A 26,992-nucleotide genomic window follows, 5' to 3' on the forward strand; every position below is an offset into this window, starting at 1 on the left:
TTTACCAGATATCCTATTGGGGATTTTTTACTTTTTGAAAAATTCTCTAACTCTTCCCAATCCTCCTTTTCTGCCAGTGCAGATATTTTCAGCCACCAATACCTGAAGACAGAGAGAAATAAAATATCAAATATTACATTGGGAAAAAGCTTTTTTAACCTCTTTTCGACATTTGATAAACGTGTAAGTCAAAATCATTCATGTGTCATACACAGCCTATGCTAGCTGTGTGTTATAGTTGATACATGCTGGCAGCGGTCTGGATTAGAGATAACTCCTGAACAATAGTAACATTTAGGCTGTTAAGTGAGTGAGTGGCCACTCTTTATCACTGTTCCCCAACCTCCATGATAGAGTGTGGTCAATTGAATGCTTCTAATAGGATCCCTGAACCTGTGTACTGCGCTGCGCTAATACATCCAAAATTTCTTAGAGGATTACTTAAATTTTACAAGGCCCAAGAACCTTTTTCTAAAGCTACACATTCTATGCAAAGGCATATCATTTTGGAACTCTATAACAGTAAAATGGACATCCAACACAATTACAATGAGAAATGAATCAATTAAAAAAACTTGGACCTTAGGAAAGTTTTACTGATAGATATAAAGTGTCCTCTCACAGTTTCTTGTGCGGCAGTTGCCCAAATAAATAAAGAGCAGCTGTTCTGAGATGAATACCAAGTAGGGTAATGGTAAGGGATTACACTCAAAATGCCCCATTCAGGAAAGCGCAAAATAAAGAAACCCAGTAAAGATGCCAAGTTTTGAGCTAAAGTCTTCCACACTTCCTGAATGTTATCAAGGTTTCGTTATGACCTCTGGTGAAATAAAAGCTGAGCTCTGCTTGACTGCTATGGAAAAACCAGGCAGTTTCTGTCCTTATGCAGATTTATTTACCTGTTTTACATTTTACTTATCAGTTATACTTAAATATATAATTCCCTTTAGTTAACTAATTTAATTTGAAAATCATGGTGACCTTCCTGTGATCGGTCCTCTTTTACCCCCTAACGACACAGGACTTAAATGTACCAAGATGTACATTTATGCCCTGCGTGTGATGCAAGCACTGGAGCAGTGCTCTCACCATCCACGGCAGGTCCAGGCTGCTATTAGCAGCCAGGTACCCGCCGGTAATGTCGGACATCAGTGATCAATGATGTCCACCATTAAAGGGGTAGTCCAGTGGTGAAAAACGTATCCCCTATCCTAAGAATAGGGGATAAGTTTGAGATTGCGGGGGGTCCGACCCCTGGGGCCCCCGCGATCTCTCCGTACGGGGGCCAGATAGCAGGTGTTGACCACCACACGAATCGGCGGCCGACACGCCCCCTCAACACGCTATGGCAGAGCCGGAGATTGACGAAGGCAGCACTCCGGCTCTGCCATAGAGTTGTATTGAGGGGGCGTGTCGGCCGCCGCTTCGTGCGGTGGTCGACACGCCCCCTTCACACGGGCTGTCGGGGCCCCGTACAGGAGATCGCGGGGGGCCCCAGCAGTTGGACCTCCGCAATCTGCAAATTATCCCCTATCCACAGGACTACTCCTTTAACCCCTCAGTTGCCACGATCAATACAGATCACGGCATCTGCGGAAATGCGGGCGTTTGAATGGATAATTGGATCGCCCGCAGCATGGCCACGGGGATCAGATTATCTCACATGGTGGCCGGAGGTTCCCTCACCTGCCTTCTTCCAAAATCACATTCCCCCGAAAAATGAATAAGTGATTAGAAAGTTACATATACACAAAAGTGGTACCAATAAAAACTACAGAGCATGGAGCAAAAAATGAGCCCTAATACAGCCTCGTATATGAAAAAATGAGAAAGTTATAGGTGGTCAAAATAGAGTGATTTTAAACATATTAATTTTGTTAAAAAAAGGTGGAAAACAGTACAATTATAGAAAAGTATGTAACCTGTAACCATGGGTAACCTTTTAATCGTATTGACATACAGAATAAAGAAAACATGTCACTTTTACCGTAAACTAACTTACTGGTTTTTTTTCAATTTCACCACACATACTTTTTTTTTGGTTGCGCCATACATTTATTGGTAAAATGAATGAAGTCAATACAAAGGACAATTGGTCGCACAAAAAACAAGCCCTCATATGGGTCTGTGGATGGAAATATAAAAGGAGTTATGATTTTTTGAAGGAGAGGAGGAAAAAACTAAACCCCTTAAGGACCAGGCCATTTTACACCTTAGGACCAGAGCGTTTTTAACATCTGACCACTGTCACTTTAAACATTAATAACTCTGGAATGCTTTTACTTATCATTCTGATTCTGAGATTGTTTTTTTGTAACATATTCTACTTTAACATGGTGGTAAATTTTTGTGGTAACTTGCATCCTTTCTTGGTGAAAAATCCCAAAACTTGATGGAAAAATTTAAAATTTTGCATTTTTCGAACTTTGAAGCTCTCTGCTTGTAAGGAAAATGGATATTCCCAATAATTTTTTTTTATTCACATAAACAATATGTCTACTTTATGTTTGCATTATAAAATGTACAAGTTTTTACTTTTGGAAGACATCAGAGGGCTTCAAAGTTCAGCAACAATTTTTAAAAAAATTTTCAAACTCACAATTTTTCAGGGACCAGTTAAGGTTTAAAGTGGATTTGAAGGGTCTTCATATTAGAAATATCCCACAAATGACCCCATTATAAAAACTGCACCCCCTAAAGTATTCAAAATGACATTCAGTCAGCGTTTTAACCCTTTAGGTGTTTCACAGGAATAGCAGCAAAGTGAAGGAGAAAATTCTCAATCTTCATTTTTTACACTCGCATGTTCTTGTTTACCCAATTTTTCAATTTTTACAAGGGGTAAAAGGAGAAAATGTATACTTATATTTGTAGCCCAATTTCTCTCGAGTGAGCACATACCTCACATGTCTATGTAAATTGTTTGGCGGGCGCAGTAGAGGGCTCAGAAGCGAAGGAGCGAGAAGGGGATTTTGGAGAGTAAGTTTTTCTGAAATCTTTTTTGGGGGGCATGTTGCATTTAGGAAGCTCCTATGGTGCCAGAACAGCAAAAAAAAAACACATGGCATACTATTTTGGAAACTAGACCCCTTGAGGAACATAACAAGGAATTAAGTGAGCCTTAATACCCCACAGGTGTTTCACGACTTTTGCATATTTAAAAAGATTTAAAAAAAGTCACTAAAATGTGTGTTTCCACCCAATTTCAAATTTTTGCAAGGGTTAATAGCAGAAAATACCCCCCAAAATTTGTAACCCCATCTCTTCTGAGTATGGAGGTACCCCATAAGTTGACCTGAAGTGCACTACGGGCGAACTACAATGCTCAGAAGAGAAGGAGTCATATTTGGCTTTTTGAGGGCAAATTTTGCTCGGGGGGCATGTCGCATTAAGAAAGCCCCTATGGTGCCAGGACAGCAAAAAAAACAAAAAAAAAAAAAAAAAAAAAACACATGGCATATGATTTTGGAAACTAGACCCCTCAAGGAATGTAACAAGGGGTACAGAGAGCATTTACCCCCACTGGTGTCTGACAGATCTTTGGAACAGTGAGCTGTGCAAATGTTTTTATTTTCACGGACCACTGTTCCAAAGATCTGTCAGACACCTGTGGGGGGGTAAATTCTCACTGCACCCCTCATTACATTCTGTGAGGGGTGTAGTTTTTTTTTCTTTTTTTTTGCGTTTGTCAGAACCGCTGTAACAATCAGCCACCCCTGTGCAAATCATCTCAAATGTACATGGTGCACTCTCCCTTCTGGGCCTTGTTGTGCACCCGCAGAGCACTTTGCGCTCACATATGGCGTATTTCCGTTCTCGGGAGAAATTGAGTTACAAATTTTGGGGGGCCTTTTTCCCTTTTACCTCTTTTGAAAATGAAAAGTATAGGGCAACACCAGCATGTTAGTGTAAAAAAAAATGTTTTTTACACTAATATGCTGGTGTAGACCCCAACTTCACCTTTTCATGAGGGGTAAAAGCCCCCAAAATTTGTTAGGAAATTTCTCCCGAGTACGGAGATACCCCATATGTGGACGTAAACTGTTGCCTTGAAATACGACAGGGCTCCAAAGTAAGAGCGCCATGTGCATTTGAGGCCTAAATTAGGGATTTGCATAGGGGTGGACATAGGGGTATTCTACGTCAGTGATTCCCAAACAGGGTGCCTCCAGCTGTTCCAAAACTCCCAGCATGCTTGGACAGTCAATGGCTGTCCGGCAATACTGGGAGTTGCTGTTTTGCAACAGCTGGAGGCTCCATTTTGGAAACAGTGCCGTACCAGACGTTGTTCATTTTTATTGGGGAGGGGAGGGGGGGCTGTGTAGGGGTATGTGAATATGTAGTGTATCTTACTTTTTATTTTATTTTGTGGTAGTGTAGTGTAGTGTAGTGTTTTTTAGGTTACAGTCACACAGGCGGGGGATCACAGAGAGTTTCCCAGCGCAAAATTTGCTGCACACTCACTGTAACCACCTGCCCATGTGAGTGCAACCTGTACATTCACGGGGGGCAGCCTCCAGCTGTTGCAAAACTACAACTTCCAGCATGCCCAGACAGCCGAAGGGCATATTGGGAGTAGTAGTTACACAACAGCTGGAGGAGAACAGTTTGCGGACCACTGTAGCCCTCCAGATGTTGCAAAACTACAATCCCAACCATGCTCACGCATGCTGGAAGTAGTAGTTCGGCAAAATCTTTAGAGCCAGATGTTGCTGAACTACAACTCCCAGCATGCCTAGGCAGTTTGAGCATGATTGGAGTTGTAGTTTTGCAACATCTGAAGGACTACAGTTTGGGAACCCTTGTGCTCTTCCAGATGTTGCAAAACTACAACTTCCAGCATACCAAGACTGTCCAGTATTGCTGGGAGTTGTAGTTCTGCAACATCTGGAGGGCAAGATGTTACAGAACTACAACTCCCAGCAAGTCTGGACAGTCTTGGTATGCTGGGAGTTGTAGTTTTGCAACATCTGGAAGAGCACAGTGGTCTCCAAACTGTGGTCCTCCAGATGTTGCAAAACTGCAACTCCCAGCATGCTCACACAGCCTTTTGCTGGCTGGGCATGCTGGGACTTGCAGTTTTGTGACTGCCAGTAACTGCAGGGAGCGCCGCTTTACGGCGGTGCCCCCTGCTGCAAAGAAGACACCATAGAAGAGCAGAAGACAGAAGACCTACTCACCTCCGCCAGCGGTCCCGCGTCGTCTGCTCCGATGCTGCGGTCCCCGGACAGGTAAGTATACCCGCCGGTCCCTGCTCCGTCGCCGCCATCTTCCCCTGGCCTGTCCAGACATCCAGGGCCGGCCAAATCGGAGGGGACAGGTGCAGGTGGCAAGCTTGCCACCACTCTCCTGTCCTCCGGGATGGTCCCGGCTGTCTGTGACAACTGGGATCATCGGTATTTTCCGGGTGATCGGGTCCCAGAGACCTGATCAGCCCGGAATCGCCGCAGATCGCTTGTGTGATTTCACAAGCGATTTGCGGCGATCGTCGACATGTGGGGGTCCCGGGACCCCCCTCGGCATTTGCACGGCATGCCTGCTGAACGATTTCAGCAGGCATGCCGTTCCGATCTCTGCCCGGTGCGCGCAGTGATCGGAAAACGCCAGGGCGTAACATTACGCCCTTGGTCCTTAGGGGTTATCCAGGAAAAAACTTTTTTACATATATCAACTGGCTCCAGAAAGTTAAACAGATTTGTAAATTACTTCTATTAAAAAAATCTTAATCCTTTCAGTACTTATGAGCTTCTGAAGTTAAGGTTGTTCTTTTCTGATGACACGTGTCTCGGGAACCGCCCAGTTTAGAAGCAAATCCCCATAGCAAACCTCTTCTAAACTGGGCGGTTCCCAAGACATGTGTCATCAGAGAGCACTTAGAAAAATTCAGAAGGGAATACCTGAAAGGGTTAACTTTTTTTTTTTACACTTTTTTTTGCGAGCTCATAGCTCCTATAGGGACCTATGAGCTTGCAATGGCTGATTGCATACACAGATTGTTGCCTTGTCGTTGCATGGCAACAAGCTGTGTAATCGGCGGTTGAGTGCTCCAGCCTGTAACTCAGGCATGGAGCAATCAATCGCGATGACCCCGATCAGCCCGACTGAGCAGCATTTACTTTCACTTTCGATGCGGCACTCAGCTTTGAGCGCCGCATCGGAAGGGTTAATAGCGTGTGGCCGAACGATTGAGGCCGCACGCTATTAGCTGCGGGTCCCTGCTGTGAATAAGCGCCGGGACCATCCCGCTATGTCGCGGGGGTCCCGTCGGGACCCCGCGTTATAGACAGGGATCGGACTTAGGACGTACTCATACGTCCTAAGTCCTTAAGGAGTTAACAAAACCTTCCAAAATTAGCAAAATTGCGGTTTTCTTTTTTTCACGCCGTACAATTTACGGTAAAAATGACGTGTTCTTTATTCTTTGGGTCAATACGATTAAAATGATACCCATGATAACATACTTTACTATTACTGCTGAACTTAAAAAAAAACGCTAACTTTTTAACCAAATTAGTACGTTTAAAATCCCCCTATTTTGAAGGCCTATAACTTTTTCATTTTTCTGTATAAGTGGCGGTATGAGGGCTCATTTTTTGCGCCGTGATCTGTACTTTTTATTGATACCATATTTGCTTATAGAGCTTTTAATCCATTTTTTTGAATTTTTTGGGGGAATAAAATGTTATAAAAAAGCATCTATTTTGGACTTTTTTTTTTTTTCATTTTTACGTTCACCGTACGGTATCATTAACATTTTATTTTAATAGTTCAGATATTTACACACGTGGCGATACCAAATATGTATATATAAAAAAAACATTTTTAACACTTTTTGGGGGTGAAATAAGGAAAATGGGACAATTTACATTTTTATTGGGGGAGGGGGTTTTTCATATTTTTTTACTTTTATTTTTACACTTTAATAGTCCCCACAGGGTACTATTTATAGCAATCAATCGATTGCTAATACTGTTCAGTGCTATGTATAGGACATCGCACTGATCAGCATTATAGGTCTTCTGCTCTGGTCTGCAGGAAGGCAAATCAGAGCAGAAGACGCCGGGAAGGCAACGGAGGCAGGTGAGGGGACCTCCGTCTGCCATGCTGGATGATCGGATCGCCGCGGCAGCGCTGCGGGCGATCCGATCATCCATTTAAGTGTCCGCAATGCTGCAGATGCCGTGATCTGTATTGATCACGGCCTCTGAGGGGTTAATGGCAGACATCCGCAGGATCGCGGGCGTCCGCCATTACGGGCGGGTCCCTGGTGAGATCAGCAGCCGGGACCTGCCGCACATGATCCGGACATCGTTCCGATGCTCGCGGTTATGCTCAGGACGTAAATGTACGTTCTGGTGCGTTAAGTACCAAGGGGTTATCCTCCTAAAGGACCAAGCCAATTTTGGCCTTAAGGAACAGGCCAATTTTATTTTTGAGTTACCAATTTTACTTTGTAACAACATCACTTATTTTACCATAAAATGTACGGCGCAACAAAAAAAAAATTATTTATGTGGAAAAATTTTAAAGGAAACTGCAATTTAGCAAAGTTTGGAAGGTTTAGTTTTCACGTACACTTTAGTTTTCAGTACATTTTACGGTAAAAAATGTTTTCTTTATTCTGTGGGTCAATACGATTAAAATTATATCCATGCTATATGCCTTTTTATAATTGTACCGCTTTAAAAAAATATCAAACTATTTTCAGAAAGTTAGTATGTTTGAAATTGCCATATTTTGACCACCTATAACTTTCTTATTTATCCCTATACGGGGCGGTATGAGGGCTCATTTTTGAGCCGTGATCTGTAGTTTTATCAGTACCACTTTTGCTTATATTTAACTTTTTATACATTTTTTTATAACATTTTTTGGGAATAAAATGTGACAAAAAAGCTGCAACATTACCATCCAGCATGATCGCTCATGTCCACCATTACCAGGGGGTCCTTGGCTGCTCATAGAAGCCGGGACCTGCCACGCATGAAGCGAGCAGCGGTCCGGTGCTCGCAATCATGTCCATGACGTACATTTATGTCAATTGCTGTTAAGGGGTCAAGCTACACTGTATAAAACACACTAAAATGTCAACAGAAAAAAAGCATATCATGTGTCTTGCCTAAATTAAATTACCTTTTATCGGGGATTCTAAATTCTTTATAAAGCTGATCAGCCTTTTTTTGCATACCATCAACAATCAGACTATAGATGGTATCATGTAATGAAAGATCTAAATAAGATTTATCATGTTTTTCTTGAAGAGAACGCTGAATTCTTAGCAATTTGACTTGGTCCTCCGTAACCTAAAAATCAATTGGAATGTTTGGTACAAAATCAGTTCCATATACAATCTCACAAAAAAAAATCAAGCATAAAGTGTAATTTCTGTTGCATACAGAAGAAAAAACAGATTTAGTCAAGTTATGAACAAAGGTGATTTATCTATAAATAACTACTTCTTAAGCAGTATTATGTGTTTGTGCACACTTGCACAGAAACAAACCAATTTCACATTGATTTCAGAAATGACATGTCACTTTTTTTCATGTGGCAAGGGGAACTCCAGTGGAAAACAAGTGGGAAACAAAAGTCTTCAAATCAACTGGTGACAGAAGTACGGTAATTTACAAATCTGTTTAACTTTCTATTTCAAAATCGGAATCCTTCCGTATATTACAGAGAAAATTGCGTAGTTCTTTCCAGTCTGACAACAGTGATCCCTGCTGACACCTTTGTCAGTGTCAAGAACTGTCCAGAGTAGAAGCAAATCCCCATAGAAAACCTTTCCTGCTCTGGACATGTTCCTGACAAGGACAGAGGTGTCAGCAGAGAGCACTGTCGTCAGACAGGAAAGAACTACACAAATTTCTCTGTAGTTTATCTGTAATATACAGCAGCTGATAAGTACTGGAAGGGTTACGATTTCTAAATTGAAGTCATTTACAAATTTGTATAACTTTCTGGCACCAGTTGATTAGAAAGCATTTTGTTTCCACTGGAGTTCCCCTTTAAAGCTTCATTTGAAATTAATGGACCACTGCATGCTGCCTGCAGCGAGAACCTCCGCACTGTGCAGCACACAGGTGAAGTTTTTGCCCATGTGCATATATGCATAATCTTTATATTATACTATTTGTCTGTTGAGGATTCACTCCTGGGTTTTACCTACAAATCCTGATTAAAAAAACTACGGACTTAAATACTGCCTTTATGCATAGATTCTAGTTTACAAATGAGAGCAAGCTCACTTTTCCCACAAAAAAAAAAAAAAAAGCTACCAAACAGCTCCATCAAGACAAAAATTTATAGAATAAAAAAGCAATTATGGATTAGTAGGACCCTTCTGTACACTATCTTTTTTTTTTGTGCCAATGAATTAAAAAAAAAATATAAAATTAGTCTTTCTGTGATTTTGTATGTTGATATTTTCACTGCAGGGTAAAAAGACATACATTTTAAACATACAAAAATCATATTTTCTATTAACCAGAGAGTTAAAGGGAATGTGTCAGCAAAACTATTTTTATAATTTTAAGTTAAATACCTTTTTCACATTTTTAAAATATTTTTGGAATATTTGGAAAACCATTACGGTATACGGTATGTTTTAAATGTTTTGCACTTGTCACAAATTATGATAAATGAATTAACTTTTCATATTTCCCACTGTTGACCAGCTAGTGACTTGTCTGCTGCAGATTTGGCCTTGCTCTTCTCCATGCTGGTGATTTCATACGTCCCTTCCTTCTGTGTCTGTGTGCAAAAGGGGTTCCAGCACAGAGGTAAAATACAACTGTTACAGACTATGGGCATATTCACATAGGGCAAATCTGCCACAGATTTTTATCTGGATTTTGAAGGTAGAAAATCTGCAGCATTTTACAGTACAGTAAAATCTCCCTTAGCGGACACCTCCCAATAGGGGAGACCTCCCAATAGCACACATTTTTAATTCCCCAACAGAGTCCCATAGCCCTTAATGTATATGTACCCTCCAAATAGGGGACGCAGGCACACCCAATAGGGGACAAAACACTCACTATAGGGGACAACCATGCTTATGTGCTGGCCCTACCTTGTACACAGGACCGCCATCAGCGGGTACAGCCAATACCCAAGTAAGGGGCACAGGCTCCGAGGGGGCCCTGCCACCGGTGCACCCCCTGCAGCAGCCCCAGCACAGAAGCAGAAGACCGCTGTCTAAACAGTGGTCTCCTGCTTTTGTACGTCCACCAGCCACGTCACTCACCCCCCCTTCCCTCCATTACCCGTGCCACACCATTTCGCTGTAACCACCCCACCTGTGCTGTTTCATTCCTCCAAATTATCACCCCCTCTTTTCCACGCTGTGCCCTTTCATCCCCCCCTGTGCCATTTCTTTCCCCCTTTATCCCATATGCCAAATCATCCCACCCTCACCGATTATGCCACATCACTTTTTTCCTTCCCTCCTCACCCTGCTGTTCTTCTTACCTGGTCAGGAGGCTCAGGTGCAGGGGGCGCTCAGCGGGTTTGATGTTCTGGTGACGTCATCTGCGATGCACTCACAGAGGCTGTGAGCAGCGCTGGCTGTGGGCACTGATGAGTGAAGCTCCTGGAAGGACATTATGAAACATCAAACCCGAGTCCCTGCACCTGAGCCTGCTGGTAAGGTAAGAAGAACAACAGTGGGAGGCGGGAGGGGGGGAAATTATGTGGCACAAGGGATGAGGGAGGATGATTTGGCACAGAGCACAAGTGGGGGGGGGGGGGGGGGGGAGAAAAGGAATAGGATTTGGTAAAGAGGGGGATTATGAAATTGCACACAGGCAATAAAGGGGGAATGAAATGGCATGGGGGGTATCAATGGGAAATGATGTGGCACAAGGCACAGAGGGAATAAAGTGGCCAAGGGTATTAAGGGGGGATAAAATGGTGCAGGGGATGATAAGGGGTAAGGCTGGGTTCACATCACGTTTTTCCCAATACGGGGCCGCATACGGCTGGGGGGACCTAAAACTGGACGCTGCCGTATGTAATTCATTTCAATGAGCCGGTCGGCTAATTTTTCCATGTATGCGGTTTTCCACCGGACCTAAATCGTAGAAAAATGAGCCAACGGGTTCACTCCTGTTGGCTCACTGAAATAAATTACATACGGGCCCGCATATGGCAGGGAAACGGGAGCACCCGGTTTTAGCTCCCCCCCCAGCCGTATGAGGCCCAGTATTGGGAAAAACGTGATGTGAATCCAGCCTAATTTAACGGCACTGGGAGATTCTACTGTAATATTGCTTTTTATCATGTTTTATAGGTATTTACACTCTGGAGTGAGTACAATACAGTATTCTGTCATTTAGTAAGATTCTTGAGCCTTTTTTACCCCAATAGGGGACATCTCTCAATAGCGGACATCTTTTAATAGCGGACGCTTTTATTCCCTGTAAGTGTCCGCTATTGGGAGATTCTACTGTACCAGCAAAGTGGATGACATTGTAACAGATCTCATTCAGATGCTGTGGAATGATCATTACCGGTGGGTGTCAGCTACATTACCCGTCACCCGTTACCTAGCCACTATTCATGTACAGAAGTTGGGCATCAACTGGTTAATAAAGATAAGAATGGTTCACATTGCATTGTAAACCTCTTCAGTGTAAACCTCCAGAGCTGGGTCATTGCATACTAAGACATGATGTAAAAGCAGAATAGTGAGTGCAGCTCTGAATGTGACTGGAGGATAAGACATGATATAACAGAAGAATAGTGACAATACTTCTGAAGGTAACAGTAGGATAAGAAGTTATATGACAGCAGAATAGTGACTGTAGCTTTGGAGGTGACTCAAGGATAGGTCAAGTCACAGAAAAATAGTCACTGCAGCTCGCTCTGGGAGTGACTGGAGGATAAGAAGTCATAGGAGAATAACGAGTGAGGCTCTGGAGGGGACTAGAGTGTAATACATTATGTTACAGGGTTATGAGGCAGTTCTGGGGGTCAGTCCATGTTGCAGATGATAGGACACCCAGCTGTTCAGTGCAGTACAATGAGTGAGAAAGTGTGTGTGTGGGGGGGGGGGGGGGAGACATGTTGCTGAGCAGCATAACTAATAGGCCGATCACAGAGGTCAGCAGGGGAAGGTAAATACTGATGCTACTGCAGCTCTAAACATTGTATACATAAACCTACTCTCCTCCAGCCCCATGTCTGCAGCGAGACATGTGATGACAGCCGAGCAGGCAAGGAGAGAATCGTGATGTGTGTGACGCAGACTGCACGGCCTGCTGCCCCCTCCCTCATCCATCTTCTCTCTGATGCTCCTGCCTGCCCTCCTGCTTTATTCCCATGCTGCTCTTTAGATACGCCACCTGCCTCTACCCCTTTCATTTAAAATTTTTCCTCTGTATAAAACTAAATGAGAAGATACTTTAGTTTTTTTCGGTACCACATCAAAGTCCCACCTGTACTGCAAGAAAATAAACAAAATAGCTTAAGCATAAAACAAACCAAAAAAATAAGCTATGCCACTCTAAAAGGTAACATTTTCCTGGGGACATTAGGACATCTAGTAATGAAAGGATTTATAGTATCTGGGTCAATGTTGTTATAAAACAAAACATGAGAATGTCCAAAACAAACAAACAAACAAAAAATGTAATTAAAAAGATTCTCTCACCTTAGCAGCCAGGTCATTTTTTGCTTTACTGTACTCATCCACAGCATTCTGCAGCTCTGCAACACGGCCTTCAACACTCTAAGCAAATGGATGAATATATAGTTGAAATAGAAATGCAGTGAACTGAAAGGGGTTTTACCACCATAGTCATAAAGGGGTACTCCGGTGGAAATTTTGTTTTTAAATCAACTGGTGCCAGAAAGTTAAACAGATTTGTAAATTACTTCTATTAAAAAATCCTTACCCTTCCAGTACTTTTTAGCAGCTGTATTCTACAGAGGAAATTCTTTTCTTTTTGAATTTCTTTTTGGTCTTGTCCACAGTGCTCTCTGCTGACACCTGATGCGCGTATCAGGAACTGTCCAGAGCAGGAGAAATTCTCCATAGCAAACCTATGCTGCTCTGGACAGTTCCTGACACAGAGCACTTTGGACAAGACAAAAAATAAATTCAAAAATAAAAGAATTTCTTCTGTAGCATACAGCTGCTAAAAAAGTACTGGAAGGGTAAAGATTTTTTAATAGAAGTAATATACAAATCTGTTTAACGTTCATTTAAAAAAAAAAAAAAAGAAAAAAAAAAAAAAAAGGTTTCCACTGGAGTACCCCTTTAACTCCTTGGGGACGGAGCCCATTATAACGCTAAGGACGGGAGCATTTTTTGCAATTCTGACCACTGTCACTTTAAGCATTAATAACTCTGGGATGCTTTTAATTTTCATTCTGATTCAGAGATTGTTTTTTCGTGACATATTCTACTTTATAGAATTGTGGATGCGTAGCTCTAAAACATAAAATGTACGAGGTTAACTGGATACCTCTCACCCAAAAGAGGAAAAAAGGAGTTAAGTCAAGGAAAATAAAATATACCAGTCCTCAGTACACTAACTCTTCAAAGAGTTATATGGTATCAGTCTGGGAATGCCAAGAAAGGAATTCGATAAGATATACCAAAAAATATAAATTTATTATATGTACCTCAATATACATACATGAGATATGGATATCAAGTGACAATTAAAATACAATTTAAAAAATATTAGTGTTAATAATGTGCCTTACGTGGGGCCCCACGTTGGCACTCAAAAATACAGAAGGGATGCCACTAAATAGCTTGGTAAAACCAATATGTTAATATGGTCACCAATTCACACAAGGAATAGAAAAAACACAATGGCTCAAATGAAACCTAGAGAAATTGTGTCCCCTATAACGGGGTAAATTGTCCTACAATGAAAGGAACAACCTGCAAATGAAAATACAACCTACAAATACAAATATAAATGTAGTGTGAAACCTGCAAATAAAGTACAAATAAATACAGAATATAGTGCTGATGGTATCAAACAACTGTGGTTTCCAGTAATAACCATATGTTCTATCCTGTAAATGAATAAATCGCAGTCTTAATATAGTCCAGTGTGAATAGTGGCCACTTTCATATGTCCCGCATATATTGAAGCAGTCTTTCTTTTTTGCCAATTATATCCACTTAAGGATGGTATTAGGTATACTGTATCAGTCTTTCCGTATGCTGTACTCTCTATGGTTTCTGTATTAATGCTGTATTGATATGGAGCGTAATAGCTGTGAATGAAATTGTCGGCACTTTCGTGCCACTCACCGCTCCTACGGTCTAGCTGGCTGTGTCACGCTCGAGCTGGGGTGGCGATGCATGGCCACGTCTCCCTCACCGAGCTACGAGGATAGCGGTGCTCGGCCGGTCAGCGTGTTTCTCGGCGGCGTCTGACGTCAGCAATCAGCTGATTGCAGGTCAGCTGACTGTTTTGTGGTGGACGCTTGTTTTGAGCAGATATTAGAGTCTTTATCTTTTCCAATAGGATTATTCAGCAGACGGTCAGCATACGGTCAGTAATCCTAGGTGGATATAGGGCAATTCTTTCATTCCTGAGGCATTAATGTAGATAAATCCTCATAGATGTTAGCGGGTAAAAGACCCGGGATAGCGGGATAGGTGCTAAGTGTGAATATAGTTTAGTGGGATCCGGCTTCCAAATACCTCGCGTTTCGGGTTATGGCAAATTAACACCCCTTCTTCAGTGGTGTATATAGCACTAGTGAGGTTAGTAGCCTTTTTTATAGTCACTACTACTAGTGAGGTTAGTAGCCTTTTTTATAGTCACTACAATCTGGAACTTAATTGAATCGTACAGAGACTGTGAAAACCTGTGATGGATTTCTTTAGTATATCCTCATCTTAAAAGTCTGAGATGGATTTATCAGTCTGAGTTCACACACAGTTCCAAATATGCAATAAATTAGAATTGTAAATAGTTTGAGACAACCGCTTCATTGCATAATGCACTATAGTTGGAGATATCTGATATATGGTCATTTTCTTAAACTAAAATAGTAATAAAAATAAAAATAATAAAAAATAGTGAAAATTGAATATTCATCTAATAAAGAGAATGAACAGCAAATCATGATCATAAGGAGGAAAATGCTATATATAATGTATATATTGGATACTAGATTATTTCTAATCTCATTTACAGGAACCCAAAAAGTTCCAAGGTCGAGTTCAAGCCTTTCGGCTCTAAACTATCATATTCAAAAAATTTTTGACTCTCAGCCCTGGACATCCTAACTAAAAAACTACCTCCACGCCAATCTTGACTAATTGTTTGAATACCTATGAATGACAGACTGGAAGGATCTCTATTATGGAACTGCGCAAAATGTTATGACAAAGGATGTTTTTGGCAGCCCTTTTTGATATTGGTGACATGCTCGGATATTCTAACTTTGAGGGGTCTCTTAGTTCTACCAATATATTGTTTGAGGCATCCACACTGCAATATATAAATTACTCCCTTTGTATTGCATGTTATCAAATTGGGAATCTTCCATGTAAATTGATTAGTTGTGGAACTAATTTCCTGTACTTTTTTTGGGCCTCCTAAAAGATGACAAGTGGGACAAGATCCACACCGAAAGAAGCCTTTCATAGTCAGCCATGTGGATGTTTTGACATGGCTGATCGGTTTCCTTACTGAGGGAGCTACAGTTATTGGGGCTCTGGTGCATACAATCTGTGGTTTGGGCGGAAGTAGCCTGCCCAAGACTTTATCTCCCTGTGCTAGGTGCCAGTGTTTGGTGATTGTACGTTCCACTCTTTTATAATCCCTATTAAAGGGTATCACTATTTTTGGTTGAATATCTTCCATATCCGAGCTACGTTCTGTGCTGTCAAACAAGGTTGCCCTATCCATCCCGTTCACTTCATCCAAAGATTTCTGTAAGATTTGAGGTGGATATTGTTTATCCAAAACTGTAACGTCAACTGTTTAGACTCATTTTGAAAATCTGAGTCCAATGAACAATTGCGTTTGAGTCTCCTATACTGACTTTTGGGGACATTGGTCAGCCATCTTGGTACATGGCAGCTATTGAATTGGATAAAACTATTCTTAGCTGTAGGTTTTTTATAAGTTTTACAGATTAATTGTGTTTGTCGCAGATATTTCAATATCCAAAAATTCTATTTTTGTGTTACTAGTGGTGGAAGTGAATTTGAGGTTGTGTTGATTGTTATTAATACCGAGAATGAAGTCTTCTAGTCCACACTGGGTACCCCTCCGGGCGGCCCCGGATGAAGCAGTAGCGAAACGTTGGGTTAGGTGTTGGTTACCCAGGTATACTCTGTCCCACTGTGGTTTTTTATATGTTGTTTTATATTTTGCTATAAATCTATTCAGCATCAGAGTAACCTTTTTTATCATGCTATATCCCTGTATGTGGGCTTAGTCCCAATAATAAGGATCTGTTTACATACATTCCTGTGTATTATATTTATACTATTGGTAGCCACCATTTCTTCAGTCTGGTCCATTGCGGCCATTATCATAATGTTCATTATATTTTCTCTAATCCCTTTCATGGGTTTTTAATGCATTTTGTATAGTCAATAAAGTATTGTTTGATCTCTACAACGCATTTCTTTTCTTTTGTTATGCTATGGTATAACCACAGATTCAAATTAATTTTATGTAATGGACCAACACAAACTAGTCCATCACAGTGGGGTAACAATAAATTTGGGGGCACCCCTGCGAGACCTACTGAGGAGGCCCCTAAGCTCCTCCCCAACAAGGTATGTCCCACCCCAATGTACACCACCCATACTGATATGCACCACCCATAGGCATTTTCTATAGATGAATGAAGAGCATTTGTTTTTTTTAAACATTTTAAGGACGCAGGGCATACAGGTACGCCCTGAATCCCAAGCCCTTAAGAATACAAGAATATGTACCTGTATGCCCTGATCCCATTAACTTGGTTTAAACCATTCTCACGAGCGGAGAACAGGTTAAACCCGGTTGCTACCAACAGCAAGGACCCATGGTTAATGCCGGGCACCGGCAATCAGGCCGATGCCCGGCATTAACCCCTTAGACACAGCGATCAAAGTTGATCATGGCATCTAAAACTAAACTTAAACTGTCCCGGCAGCTCGGGACTATGGCGACAAAATCCCGATGTCCCGATCAGCTTACCGGACGAAGAGAGGGTCCTTACCTGCCTCTCCGTCATTCAATTGGCAATCTACTGCTCCATGCCTGCTCAGCAGGTAGAAGCAGCAGAGCACTGAGAACACTGATCAATGCTATGCTTTGGCATAGCACTGATCAGTATATGCGAACTATTAAACTATAAGGTTAGCTAGATTGCACGGTCAATGGCGTACACATAAAAAAAATACCAAGGTACAAGATTGTGCATTTTTGGTCACCTCATATACAATAAAAATAATAAAAAGCAATCAAAAAGTCCTATCAAAAGAAAAATAGTACCAATAAAAAATAATACAGAGACAACGGCGCATAAAATGAGCCCTCATATAGCCCCATATATGGAAAAAGTTATAGGGTCAGAAGATGCCAATTTTAAATATACTAATTTTGGTGCATGTAGTTTAAAATATATTAAGTAGTAAAATAAAATAAAACCAATATAAATTGGTATCCTTGTAACCGTATGAATCTACAGAATTAAGATAAGGTGTCATTTTTAACAAAAAGTGCACTGTGTAGAAACGGTAGCCGCCAAAATTACCAAATGGCATTTTTAAAAATTTCACCCCACAAATAATTTTTTTTAGTTTCGCCGCAGATTATATTATAGAATAAGTGATGTTATTACAAAGTACAATTGGTGACACAAAAAACAAGACCTTATATGGGTCTGTAGGTACATTATGATTTTTAGAAGGGAAGGAGGAAAAAATGAAAATGCCAAAACGAAAGGGGTTAAATGTCACCGTAGTGTACAATATATAGCGTAGATAAAATAATACAATTATCTGTTTTAAAACTTAAGTAAATAAACAAGCGAGGACTGCCACACACTGCACCCTCTAAATATAATATACCCACACACTTTACCCTCTGAATATGGAGATTTTTTTGTACTCACCATAAAATCTCTTTCTCATAGCCTTCATTCGGGGACACCATACTGATGGGCATATGCTCTTGCCACTAGGAAAAAAGTCAGCTCCTCCCTGGCAGAATATACCCGCCCACAGGAAGTGAGGTAACCAGTCTGTCATAAAGCAGTAGGAGAAGCCAACCAAGAACATGTCCGAAGGAAAAGAATCTCGGATAAAAAAAAAAACAACACAACCGGATAGGATTATCCAGATGAAGAGTGAAGAAATGGGTGGGTGCGGTGTCCCCCAATGAAGGCTACGAGAAAGAGATTTTACAGTGAGTACAAAAAAATCTCCTTTTCTGGCGGCGGTGGTTGGACCCCAGGACAGGCAGGGGGAGAGAAGCAGGTGGCGGCGGCGGTCTATGGCCCCGCAAAAGCCACTACAATTCATTGATTTAAAGCGCCCGCTTTAAATAATTGATCTGCAGCGGCTTCTGCTGGGGGGGTAGGGGGAGAATAGCCAATCACTTATACCGGAATATCAGTATAAGATATCGGCTAGCGTCCTCAAAGTCCACTGATTATCGGTATCGGCCCTAAAAAATCAATATTGGTCGATCCCTAGTAAAAAGCTCTGTTGATCGCTCCTAGCAAAAAATAACGGCCCACCCAGATATCCCACTTACATAGTGGAACGGAGAGATGGCATCATGTTGGCAGTAGAAAAAGCCCAACAAAAATAGTCCCCCTAGAGGAGGGAAAACAAGGGTGGCCGAGATTAAACTTTGGTACTGACCATGTCAAGCACCCTGATCCCCATACCCCCTGGAAAGGGGAGTGACAGAGGGAGCAGGGAAATGCTGCCCCACAGACAAGAACTGGGAGGATGTAGCCCCCAGACCTCAGCGACAACCCATCACTGTATGGAGGAGCCATCTCGTGTCCCCAGGGGGATAGGAATCCTGCACACTGGAGCTGGGCAAAAATAAAAGACATATGGAGAGCCAGTCCGGAGGATGATTAAGCCAACAGAGTAGGTGCCGGAGCCACCCAGGACAGAAACCCCAGAGGTACCTGGAGGCATAGGGAGGGGCAGAACGGACTGTGTCGCCCTCACAGGAACCATGCCAGAACCGAAGTGATCTACAGAACTGCGAAAACAAAATCCCAGGAAGCCCCGAGGCATACCCCACCAAACAGAAGGAAAGTTGGGCTCTACATTGACGGTGGCCTTATCATATGGAGGGACACAGACATGGGTACCTCACGATAGTAGTGGGGTACCAAGACTCCAGACCCAAAAGAAACCGCAGACATCCAAAAGGCCCTGCGGGACGGGAGGTATGCCTGTAGCAGCCCAACATTGCAAACTTAGGAAGGGGAACAGAGTGATGCTGCTGTGGCTGACAAAGTCCCTGGAGCCTGCAGTAAAAAACCCACACATGATCTCCTAATGGTGCCACAGACCAAGACTGAAGGCACAGAATCAAGAGAAGAGGAATGTATGTGGAGCATGAAACACGCAGACACCGTTGAACTTTACAGGTAGAAAAAGGTCTCATGTACCCACCGAGACTTACTTTGCGGAAGGTCACCTAGAAAGAAAGAGACACGGGACTGCAGCCGCGGCATCGGCAGAAACGAAGGAGGAGACCTGGTGGATTAGAAAAGCATGCAGACAGTCTGGTTATGTGGCATAGGGACCATGGCCACGCCGGGTCCTGCAGACGGAAAAAAAGTGAAGTGAGATACCAGCCATCAGACAAAGTAGCAGGCATGCAGAGAGGGACCTGGTAAAGTAGGGAACCCTGCAAACCAGTATGTGGTGCATTGTAGAAGGCCAATGAGGCCACCCGCGGAGACTGACTCGGAACTACACCTGGCAGTAGGTTATCTGAACAACCGTCCATGGTGTGAAAAGAGTATGGGTAAGTGACCCGACGTAGTGGTAAGCCAGGCAGAAAACCATCTGGCCAAACCAGAATAGGATTCCTTAGTAACTCCATTCAACAACCCACAGAAAGTAACTATAGGGACCCTCCTCCAGATCCCTCACCCAGCAGAGGGGTACAGGAAACCTGTCCGCGGCAGTCCTGAGATGAAATACCGAAGGTGGCGGAAATCATGCATACAACAGCCTGGTTGAACAAGAACACCACCAGGTGCTGGCGAAAAGGAAACAGTCAGAATAACTGTGCCCATTTGTCATAGGCGGGAGGGCTGGGAGACCTAGGAGACATGGATAGAAACCCTGCCCCCCTTGGAGATAGGGGAAGGGAGAGGAGATGTGGAATGCATCCCTGTCATCCTGATAGGGTCCGCAGGACACGCTTGGTCAGTTCTACATTTACCGCGCATAGCAGTGGGGCACCAGAACTCCAACCGCAGATACATCAGCCAATGACAGGCGGTATAGGAAATCATACAGACCACTGTCTGGTGTACTGATACGGGTCCATAGTAGACAACAAATCATTCCGACGGGCACCACACACAGTAGTGAGGTACCGGAACTCTAGCCGCATCTACATCCGCCGTGTGATGTGTGACAGGTGGTGTAGGAAACCATGCAGACCACTGTCTGGCTTACTGGTATGGGACCATAGTAGCCAAAGGGTAACTCCATTGGATATCTAGCACAGTAGTGAGTTACCGGAACTCCAGCCGCAGATACATAAGCCGATTGATGTGTGATAGGTGGCAGAGGAAACATACAGACAACTGTCTGACTTACTGGTATGGTTCATGATGGACAACAAGTCATGCCGTCGGGAACCTCGCAGTAGTGAGGTACCGGGACTCCTGCCGCAGCTACATCAGCCGTGTGATATGCAATGTAGGAACCATGCAGACCACTGTCTGGCTCACTGGTATGGGTCAATAGTAGACAACGTGTCACCCTATCAGACACCTCGCTTAGTAGTAAGGTACCGGAATTACAGCCGCAGGTACATCAGCCGTGCGATGTTTGACAGGCGGCAGAGGAAACCATGCAGACCACTGTCTGGCTTACTGGTATGGGTCCATAGTAGACAATGGTCACTCCATCGGACACCTCGCTCAGTAGTGAGGTACTGGAACTCCAGCCACACATACATCAGCCGTGTGATGTGTGACAGGTGGCAGAGGAAACCATGCAGACCATTATCTGGCTTACTGATATGGGTCCATAGTAGACAACGAGTCATTCCGTTGGCACCTCGCACAGTAATGAGGTACCGGAACTCCTGCCACAGATACAACAGCTGTGTGATAAGAGACAGGCTGCAGAGGAAACCATGCAGCCATAATCAGGCTTACTGGTATGGGTCCATAGTATACAGCGGAGCATTCCTTCGGACACCTCGCACCGCAGTGGGGTACCGGAGTGCCGGCCGTGACATGCGAGACTACTGTCAGGAATAAAGATAACAGGACCAATCCATGCCCACGCAGGAATACTCCCATGGAGCTGAATGTGGGGATCCAGGGCACTAGCCGCAGATGCGGTAGCCTATGGAGAAGGGAATCATATAGCATGACCTGCCAAGAACATCGCTAGGATAGGTGTCCGGCAGACCTGACAGATGCAGAATCTCAAAAGAAACCTGAGCATCTGACAGGAACGCAAAAGGGCCTACACATTGTATGAGCAGAGTGCTTGAATATATCCCCCGGCAGTATCCAAGGAAAACGGAAGCCCTGGCAACAACCAGCCATGTCTGTTTGCATATGCTCCATGATCGTGAGCAGCAAAGGATTAGGGATGCCTCAAGTGACAGAAATCAGAGTGCAAGAAGAGTATGGGCCAACAGGGAGTGCCAAACCACACCAAAAAGGAGTTAGCGACCAAGGAATACTTACAGATATATATATATAGATAGATAGATAGATTTTATTTTATTTATGTATTTTTTTTTATATCTGTTAAAAAATCATGTACTAAAGGCTGGCGCAGGGCGCCCTGCAAAGTGCTGCCCGCAGTGCATATGTCCCATGTGCAGAAGCCCCTGGAGCAGAGACTGCTCATAGCAGCGTGCTATAGAAGCACCTGCTAGCCATCCTACAGTTCCGAGACAGGGGCAACTGCGGGCCGGAACAGTGAGCTTCAGTCGGCTCTGCCTCGGGGCAAAAGCTCTGCTCGTTATCGGAGCACCGCCGACCCCCGCAGCGGGGAAGGAGAGCAGAGCTAGGCATCACAGAGTGAGGAGACTACCCCAGCAGCGCAAGAGTCAGAGAGGAGGCGCTGCCTGACCTCCTGGATCGCGCGTTGAGTCAGTGGAAGAAGAAAGGTGGAGCAATGGCAGTCATGAGCCGCCCCCCGCCCCCGAACTCTCGCCGGCTGAACCCTCTGGAGCACACTCTCCGACGGGTCCTAGGAAAAAAACAAAGGGAAAAATGACCAGGTCTGGGGAGCTCCCAGACCTGTGTCTAGACTCCTTCTGACACTAGCTAAAACTGGTTACCTCACTTCCAGTGGGCTGGTATATCCTGCCAAAGAGGAGCCGACTTTATTTCCCTTGTGTCAGCGCCTCCTAGTGGCAAGAGCATATACCCATCAGTAAGGTGTCCCCAATGAAGCAACAGAGAAATAATACTGCCAGACACTGCACCCTCTGAATTTAATACTACTATGCACTGTGCACTTTAAATATAATACTACCACCCACTGCTAACTCTGCATATAAAACTAACACACTGTCACTCTATCTTCCTTCCTGACACCAACCTCAGCGCAGATCCGCTCTGCCCACCGATGTCATTCAATGAGGCTGGTAGATACTACCACACACTGTGGCCTCAGAATATAATACTACCAAATATACACACTGTGCCCTTTAAATATATTACTACCACCACACAGTTACCTCTGCATATAGAACTAACACACACTGGCAGTCTGTCTCCATGTCGTGGGGGGTCAGTAAGCTCTCAGCTACTGTAGATTTTTTACCTTCACTTTAGACACAGTGATCGGCATTGATCACGGCTGCTAAAGGGTTAAATGACCGGCAGCTGGCTACAGATGGTAGTCGACACTTATTGCTTTGAAGCGAACACAGCTCCTGCGCTTGTTTCGAAGTCACTTAATGACGTACCTGTATGATCCAACGCCTTAACGACGAAGGACGTATATTTACGTCCTGCGCCGGCTCCCGCGATATGAAGCGGGTTCGCGCCGCGATCCCGCATCATATCGCGTCGGTCCCGGCACTCATCAACGGCCGGGACCCGCGGCTAATACCACACATCGCGGCGATGTGCGGTATTAACCCTTTAGAAGAACCCTTCTAAAGTGAAAGTGACCCAGCTGCTCAGTCGGGCTGTTCGGGACCACCGCAATGAAATTGCGGCATCCCGAACAGCTTACAGGACACCGGGAGGGCCCTTACCTGCCTCCTCAGTGTCCGATCGGCGAATGACTGCTCCGTGCCTGAGATCCAGGCAGGAGCAGTCAAGCGCCGATAACACTGATCACAGGCGTGTTAATACACGCCAGTGATCTGTGCAAGAGATCAGTGTGTGCAGTGTTATAGGTCCCTATATATATCATTAATTAAACCGCAAGGTCAATGGCATACGCGCAAAAAAAATTCCAAAGTCAAAAAAAGCGCATTTTTGGTCACTTTTTATACCATTAAAAAATGAATAAAAAGTGATCAAAAAGACCGATCAAAACAAAAATCATACCGATAAAAACTTCAGATCACGGCACAAAAAAGGAGTCCTCATACCGCCCTGTACATGGAAAAATAAAAAAGTTATAGGGGTCAGAAGATGACATTTTTAAACATATACATTTTCCTGCATGTAGTTAAGATTTTTTCCAGAAGTGCGACAAAATCAAACCTATATAAGTAGGGTATCATTTTAACCGTACGGACCTACAGAATAATGAGAAGGTGTAATTTTTACCGAAATATGCACTGTGTGGAAACGGAAGCCCCCAAAGTTACAAAATGACGTTTTTTCTTAGATTTTGTCACACAATGATTTTTTTTCCGTTTCGCCGTGCATTTTTGGGTAAAATGACTAATGTCACTGCAAAGTAGAGTTGGCGACACAAAAAATAAGCCATAATATGGATTTTTAGGTGGAAAATTTAAAGGGTTATGATTTTTAAAAGGTAAGGAGGAAAAAACGAAAGTGCAAAAACTGAAAAACCCTGAGTCCTTAAGGGGTTAAGTACCAGGGAACGAGGTTGTACCTGCACACCCTGTGTCCTTAAGAGGTTAACACACATACATTAACCCCTTCCATATTAAAAGTTTAAATCACAACCCTTTTCCATAATTTCATTAAAAAAATATGTAAACAGAATGATAAACATATTTGATATTACTGTGTCAAAGAATGCTGGGAATTGTAGTTACTAAATACAACACCCAGCATGCCCTGATACAACCTATGACTATACTGGTGACCCAAAACTACAACTCATGCTGCACTAACCTGTAATTTAAACATTTACAGCAGGTCTGCTGCAACTTCCCCTTATAAAGAGTCAGGTTTTTTTAGGCTCCTTTCACACTACCGCTACTGCCCGTCAGTAGCGGGTCCGTTATAACATAGTGGGAGAAAAATTTGTGCTTGCGACGTCTTTTTCTCCCGCTATCTTCCGGCAGAATAACAGCTACAATAATGGACGTCAGAGAATGCCATTCAAGTGAATGGGATCCTCTGTGCCAGTTATTCCTCGTGTTGGGCTGCATCACACTAACAGCCGTTAAAGGGGAGAAAAAAAAAAAAAAGGAGAGCCTTAATGGCAGTTTCTGGCAGAGCCCAGTGGCAGTGTGAAAGTAGCCTTAAAGGTTTGATGTTTTAACCCCTTCAGGACCAAGCCCATTTTGGCCTTAAGGACCAGAGCGTTTTTTGCACATCTGACCACTGTCACTTTAAACATTAATAACTCTGGAATGCTTTTAGTTATCATTCTGATTCCGAGATTGTTTTTTCGTGACATATTCTACTTTAACATGGTAGTAAATTTTTGTGGTAACTTGCATCCTTTCCTTGTGAAAAATCCTAAAATTTGATGAAAAATTTGAAAATTTTGCATTTTTCTAACTTTGAAGCTCTCTGCTTGTAAGGAAAATGTATATTACAAATAAAAAAAAAAATTTATTCACATATACAATATGTCTACTTTATGTTTGCATCATAAAAGTGACGAGTTTTTACTTTTGGAAGACACCAGAGGCTTCAAAGTTCAGCAGCAATTTTCCAATTTTTCACAAAATTTTCAAACTCACTATTTTTCAGGGACCAGTTCAGGTTTGAAGTGGATTTGAAGGGTCTTCTTATTAGAAATACCCCACAAAAGACCCCATTATAAAAACTGCACCCCCCAAAGTATTCAAAATGACATTCAGTCATCATTTTAACCCTTTAGGTGTTTCACAGGAATAGAAGCAAAGTGAAGGAGAAAATTCACAATCTTCATTTTTTACACTCGCATGTTCTTGTAGACCCAATTTTTAAATTTTTACAAGGGGTAAAAGGAGAAAATGTATACTTATATTTGTAGCCCAATTTCTCTCGAGTAAGCACATACCTCATATGTCTATGTAAAGTGTTCGGCGGGCGCAGTAGAGGGCTCAGAAGGGAAAGAGCGACAAGGGGATTTTGGAGAGTACGTTTTTCTGAAATGGTTTTTGGGGGCATGTTGCATTTAGGAAGCCCTTATGGTGCCAGAACAGCAAAAAACCCTCACATGGCATACCATTTTGGAAACTAGACCCCTTTAGGTACGTAACAAGGAATAAAGTGAGCCTTAATACCCCACAGGTGTTTCACGACTTTTGCATATGTAAAAAAAAATATTTTTTTTTCACTAAAATGTGTGTTTCCCCCCAAATTTCACATTTTTCCAAGGGTTAATAGCAGGAAATACCCCCCAATATTTGTAACCCCTTCTCTTCTGAGTATGGAGGTACCCCATAAGTTGACCTGAAGTGCACTATGGGTGAACTACAATGCTCAGATGAGAAGGAGTCATATTTGGCTTTTTGAGAGCAAATTTTGCTCGGGGGGCATGTCGCATTTAGGAAGCCCCTATGGTGCCAGAACAGCAAAAAATACCCACATGGCATACCATTTTGGAAACTAGACCCCTTGAGGAATGTAATAAGGAATAAAGTGAGCCTTATTACCCCACAGGTGTTTCATGACTTTTGCATATGTAAAAAAAAAAATAATAATTTCCACTAAAATGTGTGTTTCCCCCCTAATTTCACCTTTTTGCAAGGGTTAATAGCAGAAAATATTCCCCAAAATTTGTAACCCCATCTCTTCTGAGTATGTAGGTACCCCATAAGTTGACCTGAAGTGCACTATGGGCGAACTACAATGCTCAGAAGAGAAGGAGTCATATTTGGCTTTTTGAGAGCAAATTTTGCTCGGGGAGCATGTCGCATTTAGGAAGCCCCTATGGTGCCAGAACAGCAAAAAAAAAAACACATGGCATACCATTTTGGAAACTAGACCCCTTGAGGAACGTAACAAGGGGTACAGTGAGCATTTACCCCCCACTGGTGTCTGACAGATCTTTGGAACAGTGGGCTGTACAAGTTTTCATTTTATGGACCACTGTTCCAAAGATCCGTCAGACACCTGTGGGGTGTAAATTCTCACTGCACCCCTCATTACATTCCGTGAGAGGTGTCGTTTCCGAAATGGGGTCACATGTGGGGTTTTGTTTTTTTTGCGTTTGTCAAAACCGCTGTAACAATCAGCCACCCCTGTGCAAATCACCTCAAATGTACATGGTGCACTCTCCCTTCTGGGCCGTGTTGTGCGCCCCCAGAGCACTTTGCGCTCACATATGGGGTATCTCTGTAGTCGGGAGAAATTGCGTTACAAATTTTGGGGGGCTTTTTTCCCTTTTACCTCTTGTGAAAATTTAAAGTATAGGGCAACATCAGCATGTTAGTGTAAAAAATAAAAAATGTTTACACTA

The 26,992-nt window shown here is 43.0% G+C and overlaps 1 protein-coding gene across 5 annotated transcripts in view; it reads right to left on the bottom strand.

Moving 5' to 3' along the window:
* VPS16 (VPS16 core subunit of CORVET and HOPS complexes) overlaps positions 1-26,992 on the bottom strand; it is a 309,167-nt gene that overhangs the window by 56,934 nt on the left and 225,241 nt on the right. For all 5 annotated transcript variants that reach the window (XR_008847136.1, XM_056535465.1, XM_056535467.1 and 2 more), the window contains exons 20-22: positions 12,656-12,733; positions 8,134-8,303; positions 6-102 (exon numbers count right to left, since the gene is read on the bottom strand). Coding sequence is in view for 4 of the 5 variants with exons in the window: in XM_056535465.1 (XP_056391440.1) it covers positions 6-102; positions 8,134-8,303; positions 12,656-12,733 (345 nt within the window). In the remaining variant the exon portion in view is untranslated. The remainder of the gene's footprint in view (positions 1-5; positions 103-8,133; positions 8,304-12,655; positions 12,734-26,992) is intronic.

Source organism: Hyla sarda, chromosome 8 (assembly GCF_029499605.1).
Source record: "Hyla sarda isolate aHylSar1 chromosome 8, aHylSar1.hap1, whole genome shotgun sequence".
Taxonomy (NCBI): Eukaryota; Metazoa; Chordata; class Amphibia; order Anura; family Hylidae; genus Hyla; species Hyla sarda.